At 44.2% G+C, this 26,976-nt stretch overlaps 1 protein-coding gene and 1 long non-coding RNA gene across 10 annotated transcripts in view; one reads left to right on the forward strand and one right to left on the reverse strand.

The window, feature by feature from the left end:
* Positions 1–3,085: 3,085 nt before the first annotated feature.
* The window catches only part of si:dkey-237h12.3 (teneurin-3), a 121,311-nt gene continuing 97,420 nt past the window's right edge, over positions 3,086–26,976 (reverse strand). For 7 of the 9 annotated variants that reach the window (XM_057042807.1, XM_057042813.1, XM_057042811.1 and 4 more), the window contains 11 exons: positions 21,049–21,298; positions 19,412–19,432; positions 16,978–17,210; positions 15,233–15,387; positions 11,955–12,838; positions 10,393–10,568; positions 9,814–10,049; positions 8,924–9,220; positions 5,742–7,353; positions 5,532–5,662; positions 3,086–4,982 (listed from right to left, as the gene is read on the reverse strand). In XM_057042807.1, coding sequence (XP_056898787.1) covers positions 4,230–4,982; positions 5,532–5,662; positions 5,742–7,353; positions 8,924–9,220; positions 9,814–10,049; positions 10,393–10,568; positions 11,955–12,838; positions 15,233–15,387; positions 16,978–17,210; positions 19,412–19,432; positions 21,049–21,298 — 4,748 coding nt within the window. In that variant the 3' untranslated portion in view covers positions 3,086–4,229. The remainder of the gene's footprint in view (positions 4,983–5,531; positions 5,663–5,741; positions 7,354–8,923; positions 9,221–9,813; positions 10,050–10,392; positions 10,569–11,954; positions 12,839–15,232; positions 15,388–16,977; positions 17,211–19,411; positions 19,433–21,048; positions 21,299–26,976) is intronic. The other 2 variants (XM_057042812.1, XM_057042808.1) reach the window with 1 other exon arrangement.
* LOC130531076 (uncharacterized) lies at positions 12,834–19,410 on the forward strand. Its single transcript, XR_008952008.1, has 2 exons — positions 12,834–13,220; positions 13,512–19,410. It is a non-coding gene; the product is annotated as an uncharacterized LOC130531076 (long non-coding RNA).

Genomic DNA, 26,976 nt, shown 5'->3' on the forward strand with positions numbered 1-26,976 from the left:
AAGATCACTCCCGCCAAGATCATTAGTGTGCCTTGTTTTTTTTTTAACTCACATTCTTTGTAGACCTCTCAAACACAGTCCCAACAGCCTGTGCAACTGTCCTCAGAAGATCAGAGGGATGATAACAAGCAGCTATTTCAGAATTGGGACATGGTACAATCCAAGGAACACAAGGATGCACACTGAAAGGAGAGCAGAAGGAGCCCAAAAAGTCTTAGTTCTTCTTCCCATTAAACTAGGGGGGTTTCAGATGATGACTGAAAGGAGATGAGACCATCTGTGTCAGACAACAATGTCGAGCTCGCGGAGGCCCTTTCACGTGTTCGTCTGCATTATCTCCAAGCGAACAAATGATTAACAGGTGTTTGGGTCAGGTGTGGCAGCCACAGGCTGCTCAACCTTCACCTTTGACCACTTTAAATTTGAGTTAAGGTCCGTCTTAATTATGATATATATATATATATATATATATATATATATTATATATATATATATATATTCCATTACACAGTAAATAAGACAAAACACAGTGTGTTGAGGCTGTGACGTCTGAGTGTTGATGGTTCAGCTTTAGACATTTGAGTTTCCATCAACTTCCTGTTTAATTATTGATATTGTGGTTGTAATTATGAAAAATTCTGCAGAGAATTAATCATGAAAATCAAAGCATTTTATTGATATACTCCCCCCCCCCCCAAAAAAAAAAAAAACAGTTTTAAATGACATCCGAGTTAATTTGACTTTGTAACCCTGCCTACAGAAGGGCAAAGGGCATATAAAATAATCTCAGATTAATATAATATAATAGAACACATTTGATACAGACGCATGTAAAACAAATTCATCTGCACAATCCTTCTAATCTGTTAAACAGGCAGTTCAGAGCAGGATTAGAATCAGTCCGGGACTTTGCACTGGTAACTGGAGCCCTTCGGGGAATGTGGCAGCCGTGGTCTCTTTATGGCTAACATAAGGTTGACCGCCTGGGGGTTCTCCTACTGGCTCTAGTGTCACCTCTACTCATGCTGCAGTGCTAACTCTTCCTGAACATTCTGTTCCAGCCCACCGAGTGAGAATGGTGTGTTCGTTGTGGGTGTTGATTGAACACAAGGTATATTTTCATTTTATCGTTGGAGAGAATCCACCTCCTGCACGCAGAGAAATACGGATAAATAAATGGCTCCGTGAAAAGATAATGTGTGCAGGAGTCACCAGTTTTGTGGATTTGATGGAGAATAATTTAACCGAATGACAGCATCTCTCCAAAGTTCCATCAGTAGAATAGAAGTAAGGTTTTTTTTCCTTCTTTTGGACTGAAGCTCATTAAAGTTTGTTCTCATAATCACTAATGAGCTTGGTGGATGCACTTCACTGCATGCGCTTTATCCCTAAAATGCCATCTTCATTTTTATAACATCCGTTTTTGTGTACCATGACGTTGTGACGGAACTGTCGCCAGAGGATCTTTGCACAACTTTTCAGAATGTTACCAAAGCAATTAATCCAAGTTACCCATGATACTTACCACACTGGCGCTTCAGCGTGTGAACGTGTCCAGCGTGGAGTTTTATCAGAAATCAGGCTGTGATACGGAGAAGACTGCTCCTGACAGCTGAGTAGGGGACCTATTAAATGAGGACAAGCTGCAAAGATCCATCAAAAGGAGGGAAAAAAATCATTCCATGAAAAGAAAAAAAACAAAACGTGCACTTAATGATGAGCTCAGCTTTAATTACCTTGGCTTGCCTTGGCCCTTTCATTTCATCACGTTGACTGAATAGAAATGAATTGCATCCATCAGATTTCAATTCATGGAGGCAACATTAATCATCATGGATATTCATTTAAAAATACCCCTTAAATTCATTCCACTCTGCTGCCCAGAATTCAGAATAATCCTGCCCATACGCCTCGCTTCTGTCATGCGGTCCTTTCATGATGAGTCTGGGTCTTTGATATCTTTGAAACCTTTTTTTTTTTTGGTCATCCTTTGAGCTTTGTCTGCTTGTGTGGTGTGATCTGCTGCACGCTTGTTTTGGCGGCACCGACCGTGGTCTCGGTGTGACGCTGCAACAGTACTGCGGGTCATTTCATTATTACTGCTTCATCTTTGCCGTCTCTTTAAATCAGCCTGGAGTGTCTAGAATTGATTTTTTGTGGGGGGGAGGGGTGTATTCCCCCCTCTATGTGGTGCTGTAACCCCTGGAACTTTTTTACTTCAATATAATATGTCACATCAAATGATAGATAAGCAATCACCTGGCTGACTCCATGAACTAAGCCCTTTGTGCCACGAGAGAGCATCAGAGGTTGATTCTATTTGACAGAGCTCTTTGTATTGGAAGGTGGGTTTTTTGCTTCCTCCAGCTGTTTTTCAGGGTGTGCGGTTTTTTGTGTTGAAATGAAAGAAATGCTTTGATTTGCTTTGTTCTCTAGAATTTCAACTCGGGAGTTTTGATTTTAAAGACATTTCATTCGTAACATTTCGTGCTACACCCAAAGGAGCTGTGGTGAGAACTTTGAAGGCGTTTATTTGAGACTTTGTACTGAACTCTGTTCAAAGAGCTGCAGCTTTGTGGAGCTCCAGTTTCTCTTCCTGAGCTGCAGAGATGCGACCTTTGACTGACTTCATTTGCTTCTGTGTTGGTTTGAGACGCTGTTGGACGGTGTCTGTGAAGGAAAATCACTTTTATACATTCTTTTTTTCATAACCATTCATTCCACCAAAGACCTTGTGTACTTCAGCAAAATCTGACCAAAGGAAAAGCATAATTATAAAATCACAACCACAGACTTGCTGGCATGGATTCATCACACCTGAACCACTCTTTGTCACACTTTAGCTCAGATTAGCTTCAAGTGGCTAAATTCTAATCGATGATGTGCTTGTACACAGACATGTTTTTTAATTTGGCAATTTATCCACTTGACGTGTGATTTTTATGCTTTGCTGCCAATTATGTTGCAGGGTTATCCATCACTCTTTTTAATGCCATCTTCTCACTTTAGTACGAAACAAATGACAGATTTTCTTTAGGTATGTGCAGTTATTAAGTTATTAAAAAAAACAATAGAACCCCAGTCATTAAATCCACGAGTGCTTTTATCATTTAAAAAATATATATACTGTATAGTTACTGAGAACAAGAATATGGTCTATAATTGAATCCACCGTAACCTCGTACATGTGAGATGGGTTCATGAAATATTTGTGTTGATAAAATATTAATTGGACAGGAAGCCAGGTCAGAAGGCATTATGCCCAATAAACATTAAATTTAGTGGAAATAACAGTTGACTGCATGTTATAGATACATCACCACTGATCACAACATGCACAGGTTTCTGTAAATCACTTAAACAGAGTATTGTGAAGAAGGCCCACAGTAGCTTACAGAACAAAATGCATAACTGTTAAAACAAATCTAATTCTGATGGTCTTTATTTGTCATGTATAAACACAACATAAATAACTATTAATATGACTTAGTACAGACATTTACTGATACTCGATTAAAAAAAAAAGAAGGTAAAACGGTTGCATAATTTACAAAACATGGTGTGTCCTGTGCGGTCCGAGGCACACGCGTGCCTTCCCAAACAGAGTTCTTCATACCTTCACTGTACTTTTCACAACAGATACTGGATATTTAAACATGGAAATTGAGTCTTCTTTTGTTTAAAAATATCTCAAGGATAATGACAGTTTGATGTTTACAGTGCTGAATCTGGTATACATAGTGGTTGTTTGGTGAACAAGTCTTTCCTTTTTAAAACCAGAGAGAATTCCAGGAGTGTGTTGAGCCTTGTTTATCTAGAAGTGCAGATATGCATAATGTAAACATTCCCTTTGCTCTTGTAATACTTGTTTCAGACTTTTCATTAAAAAAGGAAAAAAAAAAACACCCTAAAACACCTAAATTACCGGTTGTTTCTGCAAAGACACAATATTCCTCTGCCTCAGAGTCCAGAAGGCTTGTGCAACAGAGGTGCAGACCTGTAAATTGCCATGTTAAGGCTCGGTGTAGTTAATACAGTTAAGTCCTTCGGCCACAATGCACAGCATTGCTCTTTTGGCCCCTCGCATTTTTTTCCCTTTCTACAAAAACACATTTACAGTCAAAGTACACAACAGCAACATTTCATTACAGTTGCTTTTTCGTTTTTGTCTTTTAGCATCTACCAAAACAAAGTCTCTTTGGGGAGAGAAAAAAAGGTACGTCGTCTTGTTACCTTTTCCCAATTTCACTTTGCCGGAGAAAGTGGATGTTATTGGAGCTGTCTGCCAGTTCTGGGTACTGTTCAATAGAGAGCACGTAGTATCCGTCGTAGCCCAGAACTTTTCCGCTGCTCAGAAGTTGCCTCTTTTCTCCCTCTGTCCAGGGACGGATGCCCTCCTCGCCGTCTCGCACTCGCTGCTGTTCTCTCGCCCATGCGCCGGCGAGTGCACGCTGACGGGCAAGCTCAACAACTCGCACCTTCTCCTCGTCCACCGTGGATCCGTACCGGATGTGAAGGGCTAAAGCACCGGCGCGGATTTCCACATCTGCGAAACGGCGAGTCCGGCTGTCCATGACCGTCGTGGACTGGGAAACGGTCACATTGACGCCATTCTCCAGAGTCTTGTGGCCACTGGTGAGGTGCAGTGCAGCGAGGTCTGCGTCTGGAAGGCCAGGCTTGACAAAGTAGTGTGTGTCGCGCCCTTCAATTGTAAAATGAAGGTCTTCCAAATAGAAAGCGTTATTAAGAATAGTTGCAACCTTGATACAGTCCTCACTGGCCACGTTGAGAGTGTGAGTGTGGACGCTGCCTTTGTAGATTGCAAACATGACCGCTCTTCCTATTGGAGATATTGCTGCCGAGAACCACAGCCAAGACTTTTCACCTCTGTGACCTCGGCTCAGATGGACCTCTGGCAGTCGCTCGAATGACAAGAGAGAGTGCGCTTGCCTGGTTACTTCCTGCTGGACCCCAGAGATAGACTGTAGGAAAAGTGCAGTGAAACGTTAACGCCTTAACATGGCAGAACCTGCCTCTACAGGCTCTTTAGAACCGGCTACTGCTCCTATTTTTTTTTTATTTAAACCCACATCTAAGATGGTGAGGTTTTTTTCTTTTTAATGGCCTTTTTAAGATGGGCCTTAAAGCCAAAAGTAAATGAATCCCTCAAGACAATTTTACAAAAAAAAAAAAGAAAAACTTTTTAGGTCAAGGTCCAAGAACAAAGAGCTATAAATAACTTCAAAAACAATTCAAGAGCTGCACTCCCAAGTTATAACGCATAAGACAATGTTAAATGTGTTAAATTTGAAACCAACAATGACAGAAGAAAGCAAACATGCTTAGGATGCATAATATTATGCAAATATTACCCAATTAAAACTGATATTCTGTGAAATGCACTGCAAGCCAGTTACAGGATGGCAATTTCACTATTAAATGGGAGACTATTTTGTCACCTTTCTCATCCCACTTTCCCCCACTCAACCTTTAAAACTATTGTTGACAGCATGCTTATGAGATTCACCCACCGGCAGATCATCCCAGCGCTGACTCTTTTTCAGTTCGTAGGAAGGCATGTTCAAATCAAACTTAGGGACCGGAAAACCAGGAATGGTGTTGTGGAGATGGAATCCAAAGGTTACAAGCCAGCTGTTGATATCTTTAAAAAGGAAAACAACAGATTGAGGAATGTACTCAAAGCCAGGCTGAAACTAATGGCAGCCTAAATAATCGCTTACCTGCCACATATTCCCTGACTTGATGGACCTTGCTGATGGGGTTGTTATTTCGGAACATGTACAGAGTAAACGGAGCAGGCTCTTTGCCTATCCTCTTCAAAATGGAGACATCTGGTGTGGTCCACCGTCCAGGCATGATGTCATAATCCTGCTCGCCAAAGTGCAGCAGTTTGGTCAAGGGGTCGTAGAGACCACCATGGAAGCCAACCACCAGCTGGAAGTCTGGGTTGGAGTCAAAGTAGACCTCACCGAATGCTGTGTACTGGAGCTGTTTGACAAGGAGACCGTTGCTAGTGAAGACAGCAAGGGGCGTTCCGGTGTTGTCGCAGGCAATGTAGAACTCCTCTCCGCTACTGATCTCCATAGCAAACAGGTGTCCCTGAAGGTCATAGTAGAGAGATGTGATTTCTGAACTGGAGTGGTTGTAAACATGTGTAATCCTGCCCGGGTAGCTCAGGTCAGCGTAGAAGTATTGCAGATGTTGGCCCAAGCTACTCTTGCAGGAAACCCTGCGGCCCAGTCCGTCGTAGCGGTACTGAATCGTCCAGCTGCTGCTCTTGCTGTAGACGCGCACCAGAAGCCCTTTGGAGTTGTACTCAAAGATCTCTGTGCCCCTCTGACGGAGGAACCCGTCTTCATCCATCCTGTACTGGATGTCTCCGAGGCGAGTGATGCGGTCTCTCAAGTCAAAGCGCAGCGGGAGGAGCCTGGCGCTGTTCCCCGCGTTCAGCAGATGCAGATTGCCGTTGAGATCGTACGTGTAGCGCCACATGGACTTTTCGTTCAGGTACACGGTCAGGAGCTGCCCGTCGTTGTCGTACTCGTAGCTGTACTTGGTGGTGTTTGCAAAGGGGCCGATTTTGATCTCTCTCTTGATGACTCGCCCTACATCGTCATACTGGAAGGTGATCCAGTACATGAGCGAACGGAATATCTCGTACTGGATCTCCTTGATCCGTCCGTGCGCATCAAAGTGTTTGGTGTAGGTCATAACCGCCGTGGATATGATTTGATTGATGTCGTAATAGATCACCCCAAATTTCCCAAACTGTTCCACCTTTCCCGAGATGTCGTCATACTGATAGAGATCGATTGGCAGGGGCGTTTCGTTGATGACACCTTGCACGCTGGTGACACGCAGGCTGCTGTCATAGGTGTAGTCAAAGCGAGCGTTGACCATGCCGTCTTCACTGAAGCGGAAAATCTGCCGGTCGATCAGCGGGCCCACTTGGCGGTAGCGGATGGAGCAGATGAAACCTTCGTTCTGCAGGTTAACGGTCTTCAGCACCCCTGCCGTCTCGTCGTAGGTGAAACTGACCCTGGTGCTGTCGTACAGGATCTCCGACAGCTTGTTCTGCCGGCGGTACCGGTACAGGACCCGGCGACCCGTGCCCAGGTGAGCTACTCTCAGCAGGAGTCCATCCTCGCTGTAATCCACAGCCACCGAGGCGTTGCTTTCTGGGTAGCGGTAGAGGTTCCTGTAGTAGCCCACCGAGCGGATCGTCTGCATGGTGTAACGGGCGACGCTTGGCATTGTGACGGCAGCCAACCGGTCCAGAGAGTCAAAATCAAATATGTACTGGCGTTGACTGTGCAGCAGGAGGACCATTGACTGAAGGGAAAGAGCAGTGAGCGTGTTATTCATTATTGTTTTGGAATTATTTATGCATAACATCTGAGTCGGAGAGAAATATCTGTAGAAATATTCGGCTGCAACAACTGCTAGTCAGACGTTACGTGGGTCCATAGTTTGATCTGTTATTTCAAAATAATTCCACTACAAACACTTCAACTGAATATCACACAGGGGATCAGACGGCGCTACACAGAATCTGTGCTGATGTAGAAGAAAATGTGTCTTTTCTTCCCAGAATGCACTAAATGAATAGGCAATGTCCTATTCCTGCGCCTCACAGGGACCTCTTTTTTTCCCCTCATTTACAATGTATGAAGTTGGGACTGGGGTCTACTTTAACACCCTTTCTGCTTAAATGTCATGTGCAGTCACGCATTGCTACATTGCAGTCCTCTGCCTTCCCTCATCTGCCTATATTTATGTCAGTGTTGACATGTCTGCTCACATTCATGCCGTGAAAAGGCCATGACCAGGAAATGCTGCCCATATCTCTGCAGGTCTTGTTGAATTCCCCTTTTATAGCCTCGTATGTGTTTTTCTTCTCAATTGAGCACATCCTTTATTTATACATATTTATAAAAAAAATATTCCTTCTTGAACCATTATTAAATTACCAAAATTAATTACTGTTCAAGTCACTGACTGGAACTTTTATTCTGACCTTATTCTAATTGAAAAGCTCCATAATTAAATGAGATCAACCCTGACAAATCTGACTAATGTGCCTATTCTGACTTCTAATTTCCTCAAGTCCAAGCCACCAGATCTCAGACAATCATGATTTAAGGCACATAAAAGAGCTCGCTGAGAATTAAAGGTTCTGCAAACGATTATGGCTGAAAATAAGGCACATGTTTGGAGCACTAAACAGGAAGGTCAGGCAAGTCTGCTTCTTGAAAATATCTTTAAACAAAATCCCCAACAGCGAATCTCGTTGCCAGAGCATAACCCTGGGCAGGTCGCTCATGGTGACGTCTCCACGACCACGAGTTGAACTCAGCAATGTAGTTTTCTCAAGTTTCGTGAGGGTTGAGATGAGCAAATAGGCCCAAAACAGTTACAGCCCATTTAGCGGTCCATTTACTGTAAAAGAAAGTCACAACTAAATGTGACACTGGTGCATTGCACGACTAAAAAATGGGGTTGGTGAACACAGGCTGCGTGTTTGCCTCCTGCTTTAATTTGTTCTACACAGCATCCCAAATGTTTTGGAATTAGGTTTGTACAAAACATAGCAAGCCTCCAGGCACTTTTCCTTCATTAAAATACTGCAGAAAAACATTTGGATGAACCAGGTTCCCTTTTATGTTTTACCTCCTCGTGCCAAAGAATTTTATTTACCGGGGAAATGAGGAGAAGCAGCTTGTAGATGTGAATCTGGATTTTTTTTTTTATCGGAAGCATTTAACTGACACTCGTAAGTTTGCAGTTACTGGGAATGTTCTGCGTCCACTGCTCCAGTTGTTCCCGCAGCTATAATGATGTTTCCCTCCGCTGATCATGCTGCATATTTCATATCGCCTCTTCCAAAGCTGGATTTTCTCACCTGCTCCAGGTAGGTGTAACTCCACATCTTCCCATCAGCAAACACCCTGGAAACCAGGCGGCCTTGGCCGTCATAAGCAAGTCTCTCTGTGGTGGGGCCCCTCTGCAGGGCGCTGATCTGTCCAGTGCTGGTTCGGCTTACATTAACTGGCAGGAGCTTACTGCTGGGCACCCAGAGTACCGGGTGGCCCGCTGTGTCATATATAATCTTCAGGAGGAACTTTCGGTGGTCGTCGTAAATCTTCTCAGTCCTCAGTGTGCGATCGTAATCAACAGAGAGGATATTTCGTCCATTTACCTGTGAAAAAAGACTGAATTAAAAACCCAAACTATAAAATAAAAACCGCTTCATAGTGTCACATTCAGTTTATAGTCATTCATATATCCAGAAGAGGAAATGTTCCAGGTCCATCCACGGCTCTTGAAATGGCATTGGAAATAGTTTTCACTGCGCTTGAAAGATTAACTGCCCCTTCACAAGGCTCATTAAACTAAGTCACACTCAGTCAGATTGTTCAGGTAAATCTTAAATTACAACCTCCTAAATTTAGAGTAGAAGACTTCTCACTTGCAGCTTCACCGTGGAAAGTAATAGCTGACTATGAATAATAAATATTTTTGAAAGGGAACTAAAAATGGATGGACTCCCATAGAATACAATATATAACCACTGAGGGATAAATGTTGGTACAGGAGCCTGATTTCCTGGATCCCTTTTGTTCCAGGACTCCAGGAGAAGGCAGACCTGCTGACTTGGCCCGTGTCACAGTAACTGTGGCATTGAGAAACGCAGTGACTCGTGAATATGCATCGAAGAATATATTGTGGTTTGTTTTCCATTTAGAGTTAAAGTTCTCTGTAGCGCATGGAAGAAAAATTTAAAAAGCTTACCCTGAGCTTGCGCCCAAACACAATAACTTTCCCTCTGGCTTGTTCTTTGCGAAAGCGCCATTCAACCAAGTTTTGCCCACTCTCCCCTGGCAAGCTCATGTTGCGTCTGGCCACAGTCGGATTAGCAGCTCCTGCCAGGATGTGCGGCTCTGTCTGGTAGTGAGTGTCCATCCCGTTGGCATAGGTGATCCTCAGCGAGTTGTCAAAGCCAACTTGATAACTGCTTCTACATTGGTCTGGTGAACACAAGCAAAGTTAAAAAGGATTTAGTGATTTAACACCCGTATGCATGATCTACGCTCTCTAGGTACTGTGTCGAGTCCCCATATTTCAAATTATGCAATATTTACAGAAGATGCGCTAACATGAATAATGGCTGTCGCCAAGCGGAACAGATTTGAAGCGTAGGTGATGTGTTCCCCTGACATAGACCCGAGAGTAATCACTCCCACCACCTCTGAGCCGCTGTGATACACGACTTGAGCTTACCCAACACTGCCCCGCCGACCCCTGAAACAATGACAAATACCGGCTTACGAAATGGCTGCCAGAGCCGGGAGATGAATCCTGCGCCCTTACCCTGAGCCAGAGTGTAGAAGGCACGAATGGTCGAGGTATTCGTAGTGATGCTGATTTCCTCCTCCGTCATGGAGCTTTCGATGTCCACCGTCAGAGCGCTGTAGATGTCCGTGTACAAGTTGTTCACCATGCCAGTCGGAAACGTCACATTCATGAGCCGACCTTCGCCGTCGTAACTGTTGGAGAAAAAGATCACATAATGACAAATTGCTTTCATATAAAATGTGCTTAAATGCCAGCGCATATTTAATTATCAGCTCTTTTATAGTTTTGCGTGGGACCATCAACCTAATTGTGATTAAAATGGCACTTTTATTTCACGAATGACAGGGCGTCCTCTGTCAACCACAGGTTCACTCCAGATATTTGATACGGGAGTGACACATCTCATCAGCGACGGTATCAGGGTTTTTTTTTGTTTTTTTTTATCCTCTTGATATAAATGGATGCAATTATTGGGATGATTGATGCGTTGTTATAATCTCCACTGAATTCTTTGCTTTTTATGCTGAAGTGAAGGCATTATTCATGGTATAATGTGACATGACAGGACATTACACAGAAAAATTCATTCAGGGAGGAACCGTGTTCAGGAATAATGCCCTCATGGTGACAAACTATAGACAAATAATCCTTTAAATGCATGTCAAAACTATACAATTCAATGGTAGCCATTTAAGTTGAACCACAGATTTATTTTGAGCCTTTTACCATTTGGCCCTATAGAATAAACTTGCCATGCGTACCCACATTGCAGATTTTTGGATCATTTGGTATTTATTCAGTTTGTAATGTTTGTTGTTTTCTCAGGCATGGCAAAAATACTGAAATACAGATGACAACTAACCAGCCAATCAGGGAGCGCTCCAGTGTTAATTGTGTGAAATGGGTGCTATGCTGTTTAGCAAGGTCAACACTTGAAGGGGTAATGGTGACACCCGGAGCGTCACATTTAACAGGTTCCTGACAAGCTGGTAGAAGTGCAATCCCCCCCCCCCCCAAACCCAAAAAAACACACGCATTATTGGCAATGACCCATAACAATATTGCTAGCAAACCTTTCAGTCATGCAACATTGCCTATACAATATAAATAGCAGGATGATGATGGAAATATTATGTGCCGGCATAAAACACGCAGATGAATCCCGTTGGCAGCTAACTTGTATTTTCCATACAGTTTTTGCATTTGCCCTCCTGTGGGGGTCTTTCATTGTGATAACCGGTAACTTAAACACTGTGCCAAGAATCCACATGATGATATTCAGTGTTTTAAATTTTGCCCCCAACCTAAATATCACATGGTGGCTTATATTGAATAGAGTAAATAACTATTTTTCGCAGCGAACATCTTTTCTGGCAGACAGCAACATGCACCCTCATAAGTAATTTGTTGTTTTTTTGGGTTTTTTTGTGCACAGTCAGGAAATGTGTTTTAATTTGTAGCCTGAACAGGTTCCATGCTTAGAAGGCTTAACTGAATTGCAGCCGAAATTAGCCTGAATTTGGCAGGGGATGTAAAGACTTCCCCAAAATGAACCTGTCAATCTCCTTAATACTTACTCGTAGAAAGTTGTCCAGCCAATTTCTGACGTCTTTGTAGCCAGCAGACCATTGTTACCATGATAAGTGAGAAGCACCAGCTCCTGGCCCTGTGCCGCGAGCGTCTTCAGCCCTCCGTTGGTGCTCATCGTTAGCCAGATCACCTGGTTGTCCGGCGCCACGATTCGCACTGGCGTGCGGTTGGGATCCCGGCGGATCCTCAGCGTGTTGCCGCTGCTGTCGGTAACAGCCGTGATGTCGTTCTCTGTGCTGTAGCTGAAGGTGTACTTCAGATCTCCGGTGAGCAGGCTGGCAGTGTGCTGGTGGGTGCCGTTACTGTCAAACGTGTAGAGCTCTTGGGCGTCGGGTGAAGCCACTTCATATGAACCGGCACTTGAAGTCAGTACTGGCCCATTTCTTGAGACGGCCCGGATACGGATGTTGCCCAAGTCTGCCACGTAAAGCGTTCCATCTGGGGCCGCTACTAGAGAGGATGGAGCGTTGAGCCTTGCGTCTTTTGCGTATCCATCTCCTGTCTGGTAACAGTCGCAGTTGGCGTCATTCTTGCAGTCGCAGTCGGAGGGGCCCCCGGCCAAATGAGTTATCTCTCCGTCCACGGAAACCTTGCGGATCCTGCTCATCTTCCTCTCGTCCGTCTCTGCGATGTAGATGGCCCCGTGGTAAGATACCGTGATCGAAACGGCGGACTCCAGCGGGGTCAACGGCGCCCGTTGTCCGCCGGCCACGCCACGCTCCAATCCAGCCAGCGGACAGTGCGAAGGTCGCCCGGCGGCGATGCTCACTTGACCATACTCTGTGATGCGCAGCACAATGTTGTTGTCCAGGACATACAGTGTGTTGTCCATGGGGCTAACCGCGAGGTCAGTGGGCCATTCCAGAATCACCTGAAAGACAGGACGCATGGGAGTTTTTGATTTTGACATGATCGATGTTGGACATTTAGACGAGCGGTTATAGCTGCTCACGCGCACAAGGAAATCTCCCCCACACTCGAGTCCAAAGTCAGCTCGCTGAAGCAGTGAACGCAGCACGAGCAGTTCATGGACATACGAACAATTGCATGATCTCTTGCTCCCTACTTGTTCTGTCATAAACTACTTTATCTTTAATTTCCACAATGTCAGCGTTTCCTCCCTGAGATTTTAAACCGTTATTATATTTAATAGGTGTTTACTCGCTGTGCAACGATACGAGACGACCATCGAGAGCAGCGCAACTCCCGTCTCAGAGCTTCGAGACGCATCTCGTTCGGCGGTGGGAAAGCTGGTAAGCCTCGCAGCTATCAGGGAAACACTGTTTACCTGTAGCAGAGGAGATGAGCTGGATTACAGAGTCTCCTCTTTTCTGTTGATGCAACAAAACTGCCAGATGTTATGAAAGATGGGGGAAATGGGAACAGTATTCTGCTTTAGAAAGGGGGGGAAAAAGGCACTTTTTAACTTTTACATAGAAAAAAAACAGGTTGGTGTTTAATATTCTCTATGGTTAGGGGCTTTTTTTTTCTTGTGGTGGAAATCAATCTTTGTGAGAAAGGATTTTGAGATTTTCTGCTCTCAGTGCCACTCCAGGACCAGATCTGCAGTTTATGCTGACAACACTAATCCCTGACACCCTAAGACCAAACCTGATCATCCATCAAACTGAAGGTATGTGGGTATGTATATAGAATACGTGCATTATGTCTGTTCATCCATCTTCTGTGCCCCGCTGCTTAATCCTTGTGAGGGTTGCAGGGGGTGCTGGAATCTGACACACCAGGAGAACATGCAAAGCCTAAGCTGGAATCAAGCTCCTAACCACCGCTGTGGCACCTTTCGTTACTGTCAATCACACCATTTTTCATCGCCGTTTGCAGGTAATTGTAAAATCTGATGTTATTTATGTTCCAAATAGTTTGAAATTTTTCCCACTCCCCGGTTCCACAGCTGCCAAACCAAACTGGAGCAGGCACATCACACCATTCTGCAACTATTTGGGCTGCAATGATTGCTGAATCAGCTGGAGCGGGTGGGCTTGGGTTTCAAAATCGTGTCATTAGGCAGTCATTTTGCTCCAGGATTTTAGTTTCCACAGCATAATTAATCGTAACAACATGAGCACACTCGCCGCAGCGAGCCAATTCTCTGTGGATCTCACCAAAACCACCATCGCCATCGACAAAACAACCGACTTAAATGAACAAGCGGAAAACCTTCTGCTAGAATCAAACCTCAAAGGACAATTATTTGGTCATTTAACTCCCTCATTCCCATTTTCTTAAGCCTCTTCAGGTCCAAGCCAGAAGAGAATAACTAATGTCTACTGCACAGTTCTGAGATGGTCGGACTTGTGTGGTAATTTCAGAACAGCCAATTAGATTAAGGATTCACTTTTAGTGAAAACAGAATTCCCCAATTTCGATTGATGAAATCCCTCCTCATTTTATTCTCCATTTCATCTGCTGTGTCTTAAAAACACTTCCTCTTCAATCAACTCTTCATGTTCCCACTTTTTGTCTAAATATCTTCTTCCTCTGAGCTTGTGTTTTTCATCCTTTACTTTAGAGAAACTGCTCTGTTCTTCTGAAGCTGGCGGGGTTCCTCTCTTTTTCATCTTTGCTCCTTCACTAAGGTTCACTTACATTTCTTCTAGAAATCAGAATTTATTCCCTGCAATATCTGTAAATTCATTTCCAAAAACACATATTAAACATTTTGTCTAATCAGAAGCTTCTTGCTGTTATTACACTACAGTTGTCATAAAGATATGTTACAAAATAAGAAAAAAATGGGCCTGTATATATTGAATATATATCCAAATATTGAATCACAAGAATAGCTTAAAAGATCACTCTTAGATGCTCTTCATAAATGAGCAGGAAAAGCTACGCTAACGCTATCAAATGGGAAACCGGTTGAACGAAAACATTATGAATCTCATAAGTTTCCTTAATAGCAGAGTTTCTGCGGCGCTGATTTAAATTCCCAGGAAGAGTCGGGTTTCTGCAATTTTAAATTTAATTATAGAGTTGGAGGCAGACGAAAAAGCAGTTTTACTCAGGTCGCTGAACAGATTCAGATAGAATAATAACTTGCTGAGAATAGTTGATCAACATGATTGTTATTCATGTGAGGAGAGGAGCGGGTAACATGATGTAAATAGAAATGCGGTTATGCAAGCCCGCATATCAAATGGTGAGTCACGGCTGCGTGGGCGGGGCCAGAAGGCAGCGCGCCAACGTGCTCCGTGAGAGCGCACGTAGAGGATTAAGGACTGTCTGACAGCGCCGTGTAAATCACCTGATTGATGTCCATGCTGTTGTCACACGTCAGAGGCCGAGCCGACGTCAGGTCGTTGGATCCCAGGAAAGTGGAGACGATGCCGTTCTGGTCCACCTTTCTTATTGTGGTGCCATCCACGAAATAAATCAGGCCGCTCTTGTCCACGGCGATGCCTGTTGACAGGAGGGTAGAGAAGGGGTGAGGTGGGTGAGGGGGGTAAGCGGCATCTCAGCTTGCATGACTCAGTGGACAGAACACGATGAATACATGTGTCAAGCTTGGCTTCCTATTATTCAGGTCACTGCAAAAAGCACAGCTGTCAATTATTCATGGGCTGCTTTTCTGCTATTAAATAATTTCTGAAGCAGAAGTGGGAAAGGCTGTATTCATAAGGTGTACGTGCACTCGCCACACCTTGTTACCCGCCCCCCCCATCTCGGTAGGTGGGGTCGTCAGTGAGTGGCAAGTTCAAGCGATTTCTGACATCCGCAATAATCAACAATCTGTTCTCCGTTTTAGAAATGAGTGCGCGACTGAGCGGATATGACAGCATCGACCAATTTCAAATGAAAGGGGTTGAAAGGCGGTTGCCATGGTGACAACTGTGAACTAAATTGTCTGGCTGATTGAGTGTCAGCTCCTCCATGTAAGTTGCCGGCGAGCCAAAGCGGAGTTGCAATAACCATTTGTCCCAAACTGGGAAAATACATTATCAGAGCAGGCCAGCCTCCACCTCACACCGTTTCACTGTGCTGCCTAATGGAGACCAGCACCTATGGGACTTCCATTACACCTCCCATCCAGGCAGAGCAGGGCATATTTTCCATTTGCCACAGTGACTTTAACATGCTGCGGTCTTAATTAAACAGACCTGAGACCTGCCTGTGTCTGAAACATGTTTGTGTAGCCAAAAATAGTTATCCGCCGGGTTTAAAGATGTTTTCAATGAGCTTTAACAATTTATCTCCAGAGTACAATTTCTTCTTCAATAAAGTCGTTAAAAGCTTCTATGGAAGGTGAGTGGTTTGGTTTGACCTGTGGCTAGCTTCGTGCTAGATTGCTTTCTGCTAAAACATTGACGAGCCGAGGGAGCCCGTGGTGGATCCTCGGGAGCTGGCTGTTTGACAGCCTGGGATTTTTAGACAGATTAAAAGTGTAACTTTTGAACAGAGTTCACCAAATGTCTGAGGGGGATTGAGAGGGAGGGAGAAAGAAAAAACAACAGCCATCTGCTGTTGCTTCTCTGGTCTCAGCTTCCGCCCACTCCATCATTACAGGCGCTCCCTCAGACTGCCATCACCGAAGCCTTCATCGCCGAGCTAAAGCTGTGCTATTGCAGTTGGCATTCAAAGTGAGCAATAACGAGTGCGAGGCAATTCATCTTAGCCTTTTTAGCCTGAAGAATTTATTGCAAAGTATATAACGAGAGAGCAAATAGACATTTAAATGCGGAGGACTGCGAGTAAAGAGCAGGTATTACTGTTAACGGTGTCTTCTGCCGCTATTCTTTTAGCCAACGATTAAAATTTTAATCCTAAAATAACAGTCGCGGTCGGCAGTCGGTGCCTTTTACAACCGCCAAAAAGAAAAAAAAAAAGGCGCCACTAAAGTTCCTTTAGTTAAAACCAGCCAAAGTCCACAAGGACCGCAGCGAAGGATATACATTTTAATTTAGCCGTGGCCGCTCTCTCGAGCGAGAACCCCGACGCCGTTTTCCCGCCAATCACTTTCTGCAGGCCATCCTCATTAGCCTGGAACCATACCTTTGGGTCCTGTTAGCGAGGCCTCTGTAGCTTTGCCTCCATCGCCACAGTGGTTCTCATCAAAGGGCAGACAGTGCTCCCCGGTCCCTGCCACCACCTCGATGTTCGACTGGAGGTCCTTCGTCCCGCTTAAGGATTTCGGTCGGTAGATCTTCCGGGAGTTTGTGTCAGACACGTAGAGCTGGCCAGTTACCGGATCAGTGGCCAGGTAATATCTGTGCGCTGGGTTGTTACTGCGTCAAGAACAGGAGCTCAGTTATATATTACACACTTCTTCATAGATTTATACTGAATAGAGGTGCAAATCTCAGCCAGTGAAATTGAACTTCCTTGTGCATAAACAGAAGAATGGAAGAGATGATTTGATTAGAATAGTCCAGATTTAACGGCAGTTGTGCAACAAACAAAAACAATATTTAAGGAAATGCAGCATTCAGTTTGAAACCTTCACTTAAGTGGCATCAAAGGAAGGCTGCAAATTGTAATTCATCATATTTTCTAGCATTTCAGCAGTTAATTAATGGCTTCCCACCAAGCTGCAGCCTCAAAAAAGAAAGCTTTCAATTTAAAATAATAAACAGCGCAGTTATTTGTGCAGGCAAAGAGCTGAAAGGAAATCATCTACAGTATTTAAGAAGTGTCTGAAGAAGTTTTATCTCAAGATTAAAAGAAAAAAAACAGTTTGAAAAGGTTGAAGCTTTAAAAGAAAAGGAAGCAGGGCAGGTTTAGAAGCAGGATGCCAAACTGAATTTAACAGTGGGCTCAGTGTTTATAAAACACAGATGACAACTTGTGAACCACATCCTTTTTTTTAGTGCTCACAGCTTGGCTGCGAGTGGAAACCCCTTTAGGAATTGCAAAAGTGAGTCCCTTATTAACAGTACAAATGATACTGTGGGCTGAACGGGATTATTTGCTTTTTAACTGCATTCTTATGCATCAATAATAATGAATCAGGGCAGGTAGCTGATTGAGAATCCAATAAGTAATGATACAGAATGACCAAACATTGATTTGCACTTACAATTAAGATCGATTTGATGCATGGCTGCGCTGAAGTGTCATTAAAAAGGCTAAAATGGGGGCAGTTAACATAAAAAGATAACTTTCTTTACAGCGCAGCCATAAACGCAGCTCATCTGGTCGTATTCCAGCTTAATGGTACCACAGTCGATACTGGTTGGCCCTCAGAAGTGGGCTAATGTGACGGCAAAATAAATATGCCAATGAAACATCTATGTAAAATGATGGAGCCATAAAGCCTGACAGCATTATGAGTCAAACCTAATGCCTGAAATAGGCAGCAGCCATCAAGCGCCTATAAAGAACACTGAGGGCGAAGCACATTAGTAACTCTCTCTTTCACAGTCAGTTCTGAAGAAACAATAAATAAAACACCTGTGTGGCATAATGCAGTTCAATATAACAGCAATGCAATAAATGATGCATTCATGAAGCTTTTATCCGCGTGGGTTTTAGAGCTTCGGGATCTAGGATCTGTTTTGTTCCCCCGTTCAGGTATAAACTACTCTCTCCAGCTCCAGCTGAGCGTAGCTGTCAGCAACACGGAATCTCCAATTCCCGTCTAAATCTGCAGTTTAGGCGCCGTCTATACTGATAATGAGAACCCGGTTTATAAAAAACAAAAATCCTTCCCTCTTGGGTTCTTTCTCAGCAAACGTTAGCTGCTGGAACGCGCTCATGTCATCCCAACCAGGGATTTCTATCTTCTCCTGGTAGTATCGTAAAACAGCCGCCGCCGACAGCCGGAGCGACGTCGGCGTGCGGAGGTAAATCAATGGCACACAGTTTATTGTGACTAATAAAAGTCATGCTGCACTTTAGTGGACGCCATTATTGGTCCGTCCTGGTGGTGATGAAGAGCTTATGAAGCTTACAAGAAAAAGAAAGAGAAAAAAAATAAAAAATGGTCAATACCGAGCTGCATCTGATCCGAGTCGGGCGGAATCGATTTTAGATTCACAAAAGTCGGCCGAGTGGCTGACGAGCGGGGCCAAGGCCACCTTGACGACCGTAACCAAATTATCCAACTTTGCTTTTCCGCGGCGCCTTCGGCTCGACGTGGTCCAGCTAATCTCCCGGACAAACTAATTGCCACCAGAGTGCATCCTCAGAGCCTTAGCCGTCGCTTTAATTATGAATACAAAGCAGTGGTGTAAGCCCCTGTGGATAACAGCATCTGCCAAACATCGTCAGTATAATGGAATTAAGAGCTTCACAGGTTTTTTTTAGAACAGCTATCCAGTATATGACTGCATTAAACCATCACCGGTGATACGGGGCCCCTTTACAGCTTATTTCTAAGAAACGGTAACTAGTTAATTGAATTCAACAGGTTAACACAAATTTATTGTATCTCAATAATAGTTCTGGGTGTCAAACAATAAACAGTACACTAAAATGATGCACCTACCTGTGTCTAAAGTCTTTATTTCTACAAGAGGGTATGGATGGAGCAGGAAAGAGGGGGAAAGAATCAGAACAGTCACATTTAGAATATTGTAAAAGGATACTTTGGCTTCATTTCAGGGTTGCTTTACTGGTTTTTTGTTTTATTTGCAAAACTTATGCAACATTGAAACCTTGAGGAGTCAACATTACTAAAAATTGAACAAAAAAAGGAAAAAACCCAAATAACAGTTCTTGATATGCCGGCTTTTAAGAGATAAAAAGCAGAAAACAACCGTCTGAAACTCTGGAAGTCAAAGTCTCCCCTTAAAGACTTAACAGCACAGAAAGTCAGGCAATGACAACGTGTTTGGGAAAGAGTGGGGGAGCGAGATGGGGGGCCAAGAGGCAAAAATAAATACTCCCATCTCCACAAACGCACCCTCCTGTATCGCCATTACTTTGCTCAACTGCACAGCTCATATTGAAATATTGATTCTGCCAGTTGTTTTATTGGCCGCTAAAGCCGATGTCTGCGTACGGGATTTATGTTAAGATCAGCCGGTTCACAAAAATCCTGTTTTTGTGGAGCGGAGCATGCAGATCACAAAAGATGGATCCGGTCGGTTCCTATTTTATTTCAGTGGAGAAACCTGCAGCCAATAATGGCGCGAGTGTTAGCAACACCAACGCTACGCTGCTGCCACAACAAGCCTTCATTAAAGTGTTTTCTCTCCCAGCTTGTAAATACTGCAAAATATTCGCTTGCAGACATGAAACGTTCCTTAAACCATTATTTATCTAGTAGTGGTTTGCTGAGCATGGAAGCTCTGAAGCAGCAGCAGCCGTCTCCCAATTTAACAGCGCAGTTCTCCGCCGGAGACGTGCCCCAACCTCTAGGAAAGTCAATACAATAGAATAAACTGCATCCTGGTTTTATGAATAAAACTAGTCGGCAGGCGCCTCAATTTACAGCAACTATCGTTTTTTTGTTTTTTTTAAATTCAGCTGTCTCTCTTGAAGAAGAACGCCATATGTAGTGTACAGTTAGTCAACATCTGTCGCTGTAAACTAAGCCAACTGGCCAAACATGGGCCACTACAGACAGTGGCCAACTTGGCATGAGGAGGTAAGTTATCTCAATTAGGAGCTGAAGACAGGATGTCCTGACTAATCATGGTGATTGTTTGGTTGAAAAGATGGGAGATTTAATATTATTAGTACCGGGGGTGATTTTTTTTTTTCCCCCTTCAAGATAGAATACAAGAGTGCAGATGTGAAGGTTTAAAAATACCATTCTGGTTTAAGCAGTTACATTAAAAATCACATAAATACGTTGCATTGCCTGCAATTTCACTGTACACGTCTGACCCAAACTGAACATGCAGAGTCCTCAAAAGACCCAGTGCAGATTCACTCGCTGCCCGTTCCTGCTGCTAGCATTAGCATTAGCAAACCAATTTTCACTGGGTTTGGTTGATCACCCCGCAGCGCCTCCTCTCTGCTGCTCTTAACTATTTAGCGCAGCACAGTTTGCAGTTGCCATAAATTGCCCTGCCAACAGGAGGAAAGGGACCAGCGCGGCACCGCTGGTGCGTCCTTCAATTTAAAGCTAATACGAAAACCGATGTTTAACATGCTGCTGAAAGGTCTTGGTCTTACCGGAGCTCCATGATACTCGTGACATTGCCGGAGGGGTAGATGCGTCTGATATAGTTGAAATCTCCCACGTAGAGGCTCCCATCGACGCCCCACGCCAGAGCCACAGGCGCCAGCAGTTTGTTACCTTGGGCGAGCCCATTGCAGCTGGGGCAGGAGATGCTCCTGCGCCGGCCGTTGCCCATGACGGTGGAGATAACGGGAGGCTGGAGAGAGATGAACTGGTTCTCCCCGCTGCCTTTGTAAAGAATCCCTGCAAAACAAAGTCCCAGTCATAACTGATTTAGAATTCAGCTCTACACATGACGAAAAATGTAAAAATGACTAGCAAATATCGCATAATTCCCTGTTAACTAATCAAACCTGCTGCTGGATGGATCCAAACATTCAAACGCGGGTTTAAACTGCGTGATAGTGAAGTTTCTCTGCTACTTTGTCTGATATTTAATCTCTCTCTCACAATTCCCACTGAGGCTTGTAAAACCTGACCCGATTCAGCTTCTGTAAATATAGTTCAAGCACTTTTTCACTGATGACTCACCAAATTTGGTGATTCACTACAGATCAATAATTTAACACAAAGCAGATATAATGGGCTTGTTGTGTGTGTGTGTGTGTGTGTGTGTGTGGGGGGGGTGATTTGGAAGGATTTCTTCAAAGAGTGGAAAAAACACACACACACACACACGCATACACATCAAAGAGAGGAACTAGATGCTGGAAGCCCTTAATTATTCACATCAAGCAACTTGTTTGAATTCAGACTGCCTGCGTCCTAATTACTGGATCTGCGGCACCTCCGAACGGCCACATAACTGTGTCCTCCCACCGATTTACCCCACCAGCAATCGAACCCTTAAATGTATGTGAAGTCGAGCGTGCCGCCATGCTGCTTGTCCCTTATCTGATTTGTTCCTTTCATTGATTTAATTGATTGAAGGGCAAATTCAAATGAAGGCGACGAGCAGCGAGACTCCTGACAGGACCATCTGACCGATCCGTCTCTCGTATCCGTGGGCAACACGCACGAGCCTCTCTAACAAAGACAAATAGGTCTGGGGGACGGCTTTAGCCGTGACGCCATCAAACACGCGACCTTGGGACTTTAACTGAACTGCGATCCATGCGCCTGCTCACTGGAAGAAACGGGTGGAAGCAAAGTCTGTTTCTGCTCCTCATTCCCAACAATCTCAGGGCAGCAGAAACTGGTTATAATAATCTGGACCTGGAGTAGCAGCGTGGGCCTGTGGGCGGGGGAAAAAGACATGGCAACTAAAAACACCAGGGTTATAGACAGCAGAGCACAAGGGATTAAATCACTAATTATTTCCCCGGTGTCCCCGCACCACCCCGCCACTAATGTTACGGACTGTAACATTTCATTTTGATTTCCTCACACGCGAGGTTCCATCACACTCCTTCGTGTCTCGTGTACGATCCAATGTCAGGTTGAGTGAGGGGAGTGGTTGTGCTATTCTTCCCTCAAGGACACTTGGTCATAACGCATTACTGCTGATGACTGTTGCAAGGATCAAGGCCTGTGACGTCTCAGCTGGAGTGCTGCACTGATGGGAATTTGGCTCCTGATCCCGAGCCTGAGGCCCAACAGGAAAATACAGCCCAGGAAAAAAAAAAATCGGATTTTACAGCAACACTTGTGCGGTTCGAAGATTTCAACAAGATCTCAAAAACACCATCTAGTGTCCGTCGTCGTGCACAACAAAAGGAAAATGCAAATCAAGCAATCTGTTTTCCTGCTCCTCCTCGACAGATTTTGCAGTTGAAGCATAAATTTGGTTGTTGAAAGGATTAACGAGGAGGGACGTGGCTGCTCATCGATCGCAAAACAAGGACACGTCTGGCATTTGAATACAAGTTAGTAGATGATACAAAACTATCTCCTTTGTTAAAAAGGCTTTTAAATCCTCGTCCTCTGTTTCAAGATGGTTTGAGTGCCACTCCACCCAGCGAGCCCTTCATGCACTTTAAAAACACCAGCTTCACCAGAAGTTTGGCAGCAGCCATGAGAGAAAAAGGCACCAACAAAAAAACCAGAAGATGTCAAGGTCGTGAGGAAAAGTTGCTGCTCCGCTTTATTGACCACCTCCTGCGGTTTAACGGCTCTACACCGGTTTTCTAAGTGAATTCAGAGGTTTCTTTTGTTCCAATCGACAATCGTTGGCTTGATAAAGGCTAATTTGAGACATGTCGTCTGTCGTCTTTTGATGACAACATGACAGCTTTCAAAGATGATTAATCATGTGAATGCAAAGCTGAGCCTGCATACTTGGGATGGGGGGGGGGCACGCCCACAGCAATGTCACCTTGGTGACACAGTAAGACTGCAGAGATTGGTAGGGGAGGAGATGGAGTGTGTCTTAATTGCACCCTGGCCTTCGTGGTATGCTCTGTGCCGCCTCAGACTCCGACTGATTCACCAAGAGAGTTGCTGCACATGCGAAGAAAGCCTCCGCGGCTTCAAATAGCGTATGTGCACGAGGACCCTCCAAGATTCCTGAGCTGTTGAACTCTCCGACAGTGTTCAATAGGAACCACAGTGTTGCTCTAGATGGAGACAAGCCGCTGACTGAGTGTGAGGAAGAGTCACTTGTAGAAGAGGAGGCAAGGGCAGGAAGACACGGTGAAAGCGGAGACACCTGCAATTTGCTTTATCAAGCCCGACAGGCTCCGGAGGCACAGAAATTCGGACTTTTTCACCACACACAATGAAGAAAAACACTTCCAAAGAACCGGATCACAATGCCGGGGCAAATGTCTCAATCCGCTGTCGCTGAGGCGCTGGATGAAGAGCGGCGGTTTGCGGCATTGGGCAATCAATAGTGGAGCAACAACGATGGCAAACTGGATTCATCTTCATGCCGACCTTGGATATCGAACCGCATTCTTTGCCCAAAATCCACACGGGCCATAAATCTCAAATGTCAAAAAAAAAAAAAAAAAAAAAAAAAAAGGCAATGCAAGGCTGAATAATTAGTTTCGATTGGAAAATGCAAAGGGTACATGTACATGAAAGCAAAGACAGATGGGATTAGAGATGGATCTGTGGTATTCCGATGTAAACACAGCGCACGCAGTGACGTTTGTATTAATATTTCGCACCCAGAGCTTTTGAGCTGAATGAACACGATTCTTGGGTGAAAGCCGTTTCTGATTAAGCTGCATTTAGACGGAAGCAAATGAGACGGAACGACACAACCTCGCGACTTGGCTCCAGCGTGTCTTCATTTTAATTCTGTCAGACTTGCCATTTATTTTGGGGGCTGTGATATAATAGGAAGAGTGAAGTGTGTGTGGAAAGGAAAAAATAATAATAACAAAAAAAAAGATTAAATAAAAGCTGCGGGGAAGCTGCCGCTTTGACTGTATATAAAAGGCTCAATGCCATCTGGTTGTTGCTTTATTTCCATCTTAACTGCTTCCACGTGAAAACACGCCCATAATGTTTTCATGCACGTGTCAAAGTGTCGGGCAGGATGCAGCGTGCATTAGCATAAAACATGTGCTGAACCTATCTGTTGATCACAAAGGCGGCTCCCGACAACCAGAACTCCAACCGCGTTGCCGCCACAGCTCGAGCTTTGGAGATGGGAACGCTCCACTTTGAGGCAGGTGGGATGCAACGCACCGGCAGCAGTCGAGCTCAAGGCGGATTTCAGTGTTCTCCCGCACACTTAGCAAACTTCACGCTCCGGATGGCTTGACAGATTGGGTACGGCAATGGGCCCTTGCGTCTCTTTTATTTAATGTTCAACAAAGACGCAGGCTTGAACAAAGGGAAGATAGACTCTGAAGTAGGGATGAGAGGAAACCGTTTCAGTGACATGTTTTCTCCACAAATGTATCCGACTAAAGACGGTTGGTGCAGCCTCGAAGATGTGCGGATGTTGCCCTACATGCACGGTGCATGCGTGTCACGGACGGCGTTGTGTAAGAACAGGAAGTGGCGTGGGACGAGCGCCGCTGCCCTCGCCTCGTAGGTGCACATCAAGATGCTATAAAAGACCATTTTTAAGATGTAGCCTGACTGGAGTTCTCATTACGCAAGCTCTGCTCCTTTACGTCCGCGGGTTGCCAAAACGGATAATAATGGAAATAATGAGGCTGGTTTAGAGATGAACCGCTTTAAAGCTTTAGACTTTGTGGCAGGAGTTTATGCAGCTCCGCTGGATCCGTAATTACACATTTGGAGTGTGGAGGAACCGCGCAGGGCTGGGGGAGCTGTGCTTTTCCAGTTTGGGCTGCGTCTGTTTTACCTCACCGCTCAGATGCCAGTAATGATTAAGGAGATATTCAAACGCCGCCCCCTTGAATTTCAAGTCTGTACTGTACGTTTTTATGCACAATTAGGTCCAAAAACATTTACCGTATTTTCTGGACTATATGTCGCTCCGGAATTTAAATCAACCAAGAACATACATTTCATCTTGTAAGGCAATTAGCAAATCATTAGCATGGATTAGCAAGAGGGTTACGGTATGCTAACGTAACAAATTCAGCTACATGACCCGCAACGAACTGAGTACGTGTCTGCTTTGTTAACGTAACATATTAACAGTTATTCTGATAACTATAGCATAAAGAACATTCGAGCAAGTTTACCAAAAAGTCAAGTTTTAACACCATAGACGAAGCACCGCTTCTTCTTCTGCGTCGCTAAAGGAACTCGTTCCTCAGGTACACACGCCTAGAGCGCCCTCTTGTGGTTGTCAGTGTGAAAATAACGAACATGTGAAATTCTGTAATTATTTATTTAACATATAAGTCGCTCCGGAGTACAAGTCGCACCCCCTGACAAACTATGAAAACAAGTGCGACTTATAGTCCGGAAAATACGATAATGGTCTGTTGTAAATCTCATGAACCTATGTTACCTTTTCAGACCCACTGGTGCCAAGCTGCAATTTAGCCATTCAGTCAAATACAAAGGTGACAAATTCAGCAGCATATTTAGATTAATGTTAAATTGAAACCATATAGAAAACATTGAGAAGTCTTTGCACTTCAGAGAAATATATATAATTTCATTTTAATGCGATTAAACCAGCTATTACCTTGAATACAAACGCGTGACAGCGATCAGGGGAACATTCATAATTACATGTGATGAAGCCATTAGAGTGGCTGATGCCCAAATGATTGCATGATTTGAAAAAAGGGACAAAACAGCTGCTTTTTTTGCTGCTTTTTGTAAAATCTGAGAAAATGGAAAAGGGCTTCCAGCTGAGATGTCACCAGGAACGCCGGGTGATTTGCAGGGATCCTTATATAGCACACGCTCCCAATGACACATGAAGGTAAAGCACATCTGTGAATGAGGAAAAACATCCAGAGGAAAAAAAAAAGGGATGCTTTTTACTCCGAGTTGGGAGCGGGTAACTTAAAAGTTATCACTTTTGCCCTGATTGGCTGTGACTTTTCCACTGACATTCTCACTGCTGAGAAGTTGGGGATGGTATTGTTCGTTGGTGATATTTCCTGCATCCTTGAAAGTGTCTGCTGCTCTCTCACAGTCCCAGTCTCTCTTCACCTCCCAACACACTATTTTTCAAGTTCAATAGACTGTGAATGGGAGGCCAGATGTACCAATAGATGACCTTAGGCTTTTTTTCCCCTCTTTTGAGATGTAAAAAAGTCTGATTTTATGCAACTATTGTACAATTATCAGTTCAAACGTTTGTGCTGCTTTATGAATTATCCTGTGAGTGATAAAGACCGAAGAAGAAAGGCGTCATAAGGAAAGCTCCGTGTGATATGGCTGCAGGCGGTGTCTAACAGAGCATCACCGCCACCCAGCTCACAAATGTCAACTGCCCACTAAAATAAAACATGACAAATACCCTGAACGTTAGAAAACCTCAATATCACTCCTAAACTACAGCCTTACAGCGTGACACTGTGGACTCCGCTGAA

Source organism: Takifugu flavidus, chromosome 9 (assembly GCF_003711565.1).
Source record: "Takifugu flavidus isolate HTHZ2018 chromosome 9, ASM371156v2, whole genome shotgun sequence".
Lineage (NCBI taxonomy): Eukaryota > Metazoa > Chordata > Actinopteri > Tetraodontiformes > Tetraodontidae > Takifugu > Takifugu flavidus.